The following is an 8,713-nucleotide window of genomic DNA, read 5'->3' as shown; positions in this document are numbered from 1 at the left end:
CCTCTGAGTGGCTGCCATCCAACTTTTCTAAAAAGGAGTTCCACTCCCTTTCACACTTAAAAACGGAGCAGGGAGGGGAAACAACAACAGCAGCAACAACAAAAACCACAGTGTGATTCGGCTGTTGTCAAATTAACTCCCAGCCGTGTTTTCAGGGATGGAGCAGCCATAAACTGTCATCTGAGGAGGCTTTATCTGTGAATCATATCTGGGGTGTTGCGATGATGGCTGGTCCTGACTTGTCTGGGAGCGGAACGAGATTTCCCCAGAATTTTTGTTCCAGGTGAAAAAGTACAGTGTCAAAAAGGCGGTGAGCAAAGGAGAAGAAGAGCTTTGTTCATTTCGCAGGGAGCAAAGACAGCGTGGCGTCAGGCTGGCATTGCCAAGGGCTGGAGGGGAGGCTGCTCCTCCTCGCTCAGGGAAAAAGACATGGGTGGGAGTATTGAATACTCCTGTCAGTGGAGGGTGTCCTCCATCCAGGGTGACCAGGCCTCCTCCTCCTCCTCCTTTTCCAGGACTTGACCTCCATTTCAGCCCTCCGTCCAGGAGGAATCCCCAAATGTCCTCCATCCAGGGTGACTAGACATGGCCTTCATTTTCCCCACAACAAACTCCAGCTCCCAGAATTCCATAGCCTTGAACCAGGGCAGTTAAAACAGTGCCAAACCGGATTATTTCTCCAGTATGGATGCAGCCAGTGAGGGAGGAGAGTCGAAGGGAAGGCAGGAGCTTCAAGTGAGGGAAGGCTCTGTGACATTTGGGAATGTGAGCCAGGGACTTTGGGGGGAGGGGGGTCCACAGAGCTTTTGGAGGGAAAGAAACTCGAGGGTCGGTCCTAGGGAGATGCCTCCTTTCACAACCTAAAAAATGGGTGTTTGAGAGGGAAGGCGCTGGAGAGCCAGGAGAAGGAACCAGGCCAAAGTGGCCAGATGCCCCCAGCGCCAAGGTACCTCCCAATGTAGGGCACTCCAGAAAAGGAAGGAACACTTGTATAAATGCACCTCCACGCTTCTGAAGTCCTGTTCCAAACGGAGGAAATCTGGGGATTCCCCTTAGACAAGAAGGCTGAAGTGGAGGACAGGTCCTGGAAAAGGAGGACCATGCCTAGTCACCTGGATGGAGGCCATTTGGGGTTTCCTCCTGGACAGGAGGCTGAAATCGATGTCCTGGAAAGGGAGGAGGATGCCTAGTCACTCTGGATGGGGGACACTGGGGGTTTCCTCCTGGACCGGAGGCTGAAGGGGAGGGCAGGTCCTGGAAAAGGAGGACCGGGGGCAGCAGCCGAGGGGCAGATCTTGTGCGCCTGTGTCTCTGTGTGGGAGGGAGAGCAGTGTTGACGATGGCTGCTCTGCAGGGCTTGGGCTGTGGCGTCTGTGTGTGTGTGTGTGTGTGTTGTGCGTGTGTGTTGCAGCTGCTTGTCCCCTTGGGCTGGGAATAGCTCTGGCTTTGCCTCTCGGCGGCGGACTCTTGTGTGGGTTTTGCTCGCCCTGCCGGCTTCCTCCGCTCCTTCTCTCTCTCTCTCTCTCCTCCTGCCTTCCTTCCTTCCTTCCTTCCTTCCTTCCTTCCTTCTTCAGCTGCTCAGCGCCGGAGCGGAGCGGAGAGGGCTGCCTCCTTTTCCGGAGGGGCAGGAGCCTCCCCCACGGACCCGTCCCTCAGGGCCCCAGGCGGAGGAGGAGGAGGAGGGCAGCCCCGCTCGCCCCTTCCCTCCATGCCTTCGCCGTGAAGCCCCTCCAGGAGCGCCTGCCTCCGCCCGACCGGTAACGTTGGAGCCCCGTCAACTCCTGCTTGCCTTTAAAGATATGGGGGGGGGGGGGAATGAAGGTTGGTTGGAGACCAGGAGGAGAAGGAGGGAAGAAGGAAGGAAGGGGTCCCTCGGAGGTGCTGCTAGCCAGCATCCCACAAGTTTACTCCTCTCTCGCCTCTGCCGGCCTCCAACTCCGGGGAAGGAAGGGGGAAGAAGGGATGCTGGTGCTGAGCCTCGCGCTGCCTTTGCCTTCTTGTTTCCGCACTTGGCTGCCAGGATCCCGAAGGGAGGAGCCGCCTGGCAAGGAAAAGCCGCCCGTCGCCTCTCTCTCTCTCTTCCTCCCCCTTCAGCCGCCGCCCGATCCCTTCCCAGTGGATCTCTCCCTGATCCCCTCCCGGTGGACCTCCCTTGCCTGATCCCTTCCCTGGTGGATCTCACCTGTCTGAGGCTCTTCTGACAGCTGAGTCCCAGCCCGGGCTCCCCATCCCTCCCTTCCTTCCCTCCTCCTCCGCCGCCAGGGAGGGAGCAGCCTCGCTGCCCCCTCCATCCCTTTGGTCATGGGCGCCTGGGGGCTGCTAAAGGGCGGCTCTCCGGGCATCACTTAAGGAGGGCGCCGTCTCTCTGGGGTAAGTGGACCCGCTCCTTCCCCGGGGCGCGGAGGGGACTGTCTTGAGAAAGATTCCTTTCCAGACTAGCTCTTCGCTGAATCCCTTTCTGGGACAAAGGCAGGATACAAATCCCTCCATGAATAGATAGCTGGAAGACCCGACTTGGCGACTCCCTCCCGGCTCGGCCAGGGAGCCCACTTGTGGGGGGCCTCGGGCAAGTCACACTCTCTCAGCCTCAGGGGAAGCCCATGGCGATCAGGAACCAGTCCCAGGAGGATAGCTTCGCCTTAACAATTCCTTGAAGGTACGCAACCAGAATATTATTCCTATTAAGCCAGCATTCGACATGTTGCTTGTGTGTGTGTGTGTGGAGGGGGTGTTGTTGGACGGGGCAAAGGGAGACTTTCTCTTCAGGGGCTGCGCTTCTCCCTCCAGTCCTCCTTTCCTTTCCCTCTCCTACTCCCACCACATTCCCTCACCCACCCACAGCCCCCTCCCGCCCGGATGCCACTGGGGGAGGGAGGCAGCGGCGGCGGCGTTCCCTTTAAGAGGAGCGCCGGGCTTTGCCTCCCGGTAGCTGAAGGTCATTAAACGCACACACACAAAAGCTCTCCAGCGCTGCGGTCCAATATAGGCGCATGCGCCCTGCCCGAGGACTGGCAGGGAGACGGCAATATGGCGAGAATGCCTGGCAGCGGCAGCGGAGGAGACTGGAGCAGCGGAGCAGCGGGAGCAGGAGGAGGAGGAGGAAGAAGAGGCGCAGGTGGCGAGAACAAAGCCGGGGAGCGTCCGCCGGGGCGAGGAGGGGGCCTCCACTATTGTAGCGCCGGGGAGGAGGAGGACGGGGAGGACGAGGAGGAGATCCAGGAGGTCCAGATAACGGGGGAGGAGGAAGTGGAAGAGGAAGAGGAGGAGGAGGGCGATGGAGGGATCCTGCTCTTGGACGAGGAAGAGGAGGAGGATGAAGAGGAGGAGGAAGAAAGGGAGATGGTGATGCTGGGCCTGGCTTGGGACGGCGAGGAGGAGGAGGAGGAGGCGGGCCATAGGATCCGTATGGACCAGGGCCCTCTCCGGGCCCGCCTTGGAGGGCTCCGCCGCGGCGGCGGCGTCCTCGTCGGGGCTCCCCCTGCGGTCCTTGGCCCCTCCGCTCCGGGCCTCCCTGACCCCGACCTCCCCGCCGCTGGCAGGGCCCTTTCTGCGCCGGGCAAGGCGGCCCTGGCGGAGGAGTGGGACCCGGAGCTGCTCCTCTCGCCTCCGCCTCCTCCTCCTCGGCCGGAGCGCTCGCGGCTGAGCGAGAACACGCGGCTGGCCACCCGGTACGCGGTGCGGATCTTCCGGGAGTACCTGAGCGAGAAGGCGCAGAGCCCGGACTTCGAGCGGCTGGACAAGGGGGCGCTGTGCCGGGTGCTGCGCTCCTTCTACGCCGAGGCGCGCTCCAAGAGCGGGCAGCTCTACTCCAAGTCCTCGCTGATCAGCATCCGCAGCTCCCTCAACCGCTACCTCAACGAGCCGCCCTACTGCCGCACGCTGGACCTCACCAAGGACCCCGAGCTCCGCGCCGCCAACCTGACGCTGGCCGCCGTCATCCGCAAGCTGGAGGAGCAGGGCGCCGGGCCCGTGGTCCAGAAGCAGGCCATCGCCCGCGCCGACCTCCGCAAGCTCTACACCTGCAGCGACGGCGTGCTCAGCCCCCGCAGCCCCTTCGGCCTCCTCAACAAGGTCTGGTTCGAGACCTGCATGTACTTCTGCACCCGCGGCCGGGAGAACCAGCGCGAGCTGGAGGAGGGCTCCTTCGGGCTGGCCGCCGACGAGGACGGGCGCCGCTTCGTCTACTTCAAGGCCCTGGGCCCCTACCACAAGTCCCGCTCCGGCTCCTCCGCCTCCTCCTCCTCGGCCTGGGGCAAGCGGAGGGGCGCCGAGGGCCACCGGGACGGCGCGGACGAGGAGAGCCTGCCGCGGATGTACGAGACCGGCACCGAGTTCTGCCCCTACGCCTCCTTCGTCAAGTACCTCTCCAAGCGCAACCCGCTCTGCAAGGCCTTCTTCCAGCGGCCCCGCGACCACTGCAGCGAGGGCGACCTGACCTGGTACGAGAACAAGGCCATCGGGAAGAACCTGCTGGGCACCCGCATGCAGATGCTCTCCAAGGCCGCCAAGCTCTCCAAGACCTACACCAACCACTGCATCGGCGCCGTCTCCGTGGCCACCCTCAACAGCATCGCCGGCATCGGCTCCCGCCTGACCCCCGAGGCCCTCAACGGCCGGCCCCGCCTGGCCCTCCCGCCCGCCCAGGACCCCGGCAGCCCCCCCAAGCCCCGGGGGGCCCAGGCCGCCAAGAGAGAGGCCTCCGCCGCCGGAGCCCCCGCCTCCCCCAAAAGGCGCTGCCTGAGGCCGGCCCAGCCCCTCGACGCCGCCTCCCTCAAGCGCGACCCCGCCTCGCCTCGCCTCCTGCCCGAAGCCAACGGCCACCGAGGCACCGGCTCGCCCGCTTCGGGCGCCTCGCCCGCCATCCTCCCCCCGTCCTTGGCTTCACAGGTAACCAAGAAAGAAGAACCAGCCCCGGCCCAACCACGACTAACCCCCACAGCCCGGCCTTGGCTCCCTTCACTTCCAGCCTCAGGCCCCGGGGCCCTCGGCTCCCTCTCCCTCGGGCACCTTTCTTGAGACTTCCTAGGATGGAGCCTCCTTTGAGGCAAACTGCCAGAAAGAAGTTGGCACCAAGAGCTTTCAGAGAGTTCAGTCTACTTCCTCAGATTCTGAGGAACATTTGAGACTCACTGCAAGAAAGAAGTTGGCAGCAGGAGCTCTCATAGAGTTCAGTCTTCTTCCTCAGATGCATTTGGTGAGGAAGGAGACTGAAGTCTGGGAAAGCTCCTGTGGCCAACTTCTTTCTTGCAGCAGAGTCACAAAGTCCTCAGGGAACAGGGCAGCTCTTTCCCTGGGAGCACTGAGAAAGTGGGGCCAGTCTGCATTGAGGATCCTGCCATGGCTGCTAGAAACCTAAGAGGGAGGTGGACTCCCCAGACATTTGCCTCAAGAGGGCAGAGGACCTCCCTTCACCGAATGGAGCCAAAAGTCCTCACAAGCACTATAAGTCTCAAAGGTGCCTCAGAGTATGAGGAAGGAGACTGAAGTCTAGGAAAGCTCCTGATGCCAACTTCTTTGTTGCAGTGAGTCTCAAAGGTGCCTCAGAATCTGAGGAAGGAGATTTCAGTCTATGAAGGCTCCTGCTGCCAACTTCTTTCTTCCAGTTAGTCTCAAAGGTGCTACAAGATCTCTCGTCATAACTTTTGCTCCAGGTTGTCTTTACTAGGTGCTGAAGGAGAGGTTTAGGAAGTCTCAGAGCAGAAAGGGTGACAAAGGTTGGCTGTGTGCACAGGGCTCTTGTAGCACCCTTAAAACTAAGAGAAAGAAAAAAGCTGGTAGCGTGAGCTTTCCTATAGATCTGAGCCTGCTTCATTGAGTCCCCAGTGTAAGCATCCAGCTGAGGAAGTAGGCTCAAGCCTAGGAAAGCTCATGCTACCAACTTCTGTCATTCAGTTAGTCTCAAAGGTGGGACAAGATCCTGATTTTCCACAGCGATGCCTTTGAAAAGTTTTCTGTGTCTCACTCGATGCCATGAGAGTCACAGCAGTTGGCGCTCCTTTCAGAACATGAGGCAGAATGTTTCAGGAGGTGCTGATATATCTTGCGCAAAAGTCCCTGTCCTGCAGGCATTTAGGATCCCTTAATTGCATGCAAACTCATACCTGAAGGAAACAGGTCAGCTCCACATCAGCAGGGGATGACTTGACCTGGGAAGCCTTCAGGAGAGAAGATTTCACAGGTGCGCTCCTCTTGGTTTGCTAAAACTGGGGTATCCTTTTGAACTGGTTTTAAATAATTCAGTGATGCGGGTCTTTTTTTCTATGATGCCATTGTGTGCAACTCTTTTGGGGTGCTTGCTGTGCTGCATGCTATAAAATGTATCTGAGGCAACCATTTGATTCCAAGTCCTTGCAGTTGACTCTTAAAACCTCTTCCTGATCTGGTCTTCTGTGTAAACAATGAATTCAGTCTTAAGCACTGAAAGAGATCCATTCTGCGGATGCAGGTATATATGACATGCCTGAGCAATTTCCAAAGTGGAAATACTAGTTTTGTACAAACTGACCCTTTCAATGGAGTTTGCCAGCTAATCGGCCGCCTGAAGGCTAATTGAAGAAAGGGCCTTTTTGTGAAGGGCTGTATCAGCATCTGTCTTCTGTAGAAATGCATGTGACCTCCCTTCGCTGTTTGGAGTTTGGGACCACTTGAGTAGAGAGTACTGTACTTTGGTCTCCTGCAGTGTATATCTTCTGGCAGCCAGTGGCTAGAGATCTGCTCATGTGTAGATAATGTTTTTATTCTGGCTTGTTGATGAAAGGAATTACCTCTTCAGTATGGATCTCCCCCCCCCCATTATAAATTTACTTCATTTGCAAAGTTGAAATCACCTTTTATAGCTGTGTTGGTCTACTGCTATGTGTAAGCGAGACACCAATTGACAATTCATCTTAAATATATTTGATTGCAAGTATAGCTCCCTACCTTTTGTTGCTGCAATAAGAGTGTTGATCCTTTTCTGGTAACTTTTGCCACATACCTTTCTCCCAATAATATATTATTATATTCCCTGAACTCTTATATTGTATGCTTTCCTAAAGTGGACTTAGTTTTTGTAACGGTTTTAAATGCTAATGACTTGTACAGCAGGCGTTTTAGATAAAAGGAAGAGCCAGACTGCTAAGGAAACTGTATATGCAGCAGACAGAATAAAGACATCTGTTGTTTCTGGGTTGATTTTTTTCCCATTAAGAAATGAGCATTCATTGAGATTGGGAGATGTTAAAGGAAGTTTAATATTAACCTCATACTGTTTTACAGTTGTTTTGCCCTTGATTAGGAAAATTTAACTAGTTGCTAATTTCTAAATGGGGGCTGGGAAGAAATCATACTTGCTTACCTTTTGTTCTTTCTTTCTTTCTTTCTTTCTTCACAAACTATTTTATGTAGGTCAAGACTATTCATTATTTAATACATAATCATTTTTTCTCAGTAATGGTAAAAAAATCCATCCATTTTCTTTGTAGACAGTTCTGTAGTGAGAATAAAAAAAAGATATATTAAACTACAGAAAAATGTTGTTAAACACTTTCCCTACTCTTTTAATGCACAAATAGCCACAATAAAGCAAAGTGTTTAAAGAAATGAATAACTACTTGGTTTAATATCCTCGAAGTATTGCTGTGGGCTATCATCTTGTAGATGATCATTAATCTAGAGGAAATTACTTGGCCCACAATGGTTATTGCTTCATTATAAACATAGACTTTCTAGGTTGCTACTGGGCTGTCTTCATCAAGCGTCATGCCACTAAATGGCATGGCTGACAAATATTTCTGCTTTCCTGATAGGTTCAAGGGCTTGAAGGTCATAGAATGATCGTTTTATTGATTAATGGTATTATAAAGCAATACGTGCTGCCAGTTGCATTTGTCTAAAAATAAAGGATACACTCTAGGTTTAGGTTGAGACAAAGGGTAGACTATTGATCTCACCTCTACATTCAGGGAAGACAGTACTTCACTCCGTTACTTCTTACATTTATTTATGCAGTTTCATATAATATTGGCATTAGGAGTAGGCTATGCAGTGAAATAGGTTCTTTTGATCAGTGACCTTATATGGTGATTTCACATTCATCACGACCCCAGATTTCTCTGCATACAAGAATTACCTCTCTCCTGTGAATGGAAATACACCATGCATGGATTCCAAGTTGCTCTCAAAGTGCATTTTCCTGTTCATCAGATAAAATCTGTTTATCTGCTAATAATCCTTCCTTCCAGCCTTTATTCCAAGCAGATCAAAACTGTGTACTTGAGTTCACAAGAAGTTTGTATGCAGTCTCAGAGGTGTTTAGTTTTTGTGCTTAAACTACACACTGAGAACATTCTTTGAGAATAGGAAAGCCCAAGTGTGTGTTTTTGTATATCAGTGCATATTGAAGCCACTGGACCCTAGGTATACATTAGCGCATAAGTAAAGATGGGTCCACATTTTCTGTGACAAAACATAATGCCGTGTATTCCAGTGTTGCAATGGCCTGTTGTACATGTGATCCACAGCTAGATGCAGGAAACACTGATGTGTAGCAACACTATATATTCAGAAATGACATTTTCCACATAAAATGTGGTGCCTAGTGCAAACACGCTTTTGTGTTTTAAGAATTGGGGTGCAGCTGTACAGAGTTAGAGATATAAATACTGAGTTCAGTAACTACCAAATGAACACTTGCTGGAATTTCAAGAAAATTGTCATCTGCATTTTTGTAATT

At 53.8% G+C, this 8,713-nt stretch overlaps 1 protein-coding gene across 4 annotated transcripts in view; it reads left to right on the top strand.

The window, feature by feature from the left end:
* Window positions 1–1,682: 1,682 nt before the first annotated feature.
* The window catches only part of LOC121917444 (BTB/POZ domain-containing protein KCTD1), a 68,123-nt gene continuing 61,092 nt past the window's right edge, over window positions 1,683–8,713 (top strand). The window contains exon 1 of one of the 4 annotated variants that reach the window (XM_042443426.1): window positions 1,683–1,757. Coding sequence is in view for 1 of the 4 variants with exons in the window: in XM_042443422.1 (XP_042299356.1) it covers window positions 3,028–4,887 (1,860 nt within the window). In the remaining 3 variants the exon portion in view is untranslated. Of the gene's footprint in view, window positions 1,758–2,405; window positions 2,657–2,938; window positions 4,888–5,736; window positions 6,179–8,713 lie in introns of those variants that run through there. The other 3 variants (XM_042443424.1, XM_042443422.1, XM_042443425.1) reach the window with 3 other exon arrangements.

The sequence above is a fragment of the Sceloporus undulatus genome, unplaced genomic scaffold (genome assembly GCF_019175285.1).
Source record: "Sceloporus undulatus isolate JIND9_A2432 ecotype Alabama unplaced genomic scaffold, SceUnd_v1.1 scaffold_18, whole genome shotgun sequence".
In the NCBI taxonomy this organism is placed as follows: Eukaryota; Metazoa; Chordata; class Lepidosauria; order Squamata; family Phrynosomatidae; genus Sceloporus; species Sceloporus undulatus.
The sequence above is the reverse complement of the archived record's forward strand: the minus strand, read 5'-3'. Positions and strand labels throughout refer to the sequence as shown.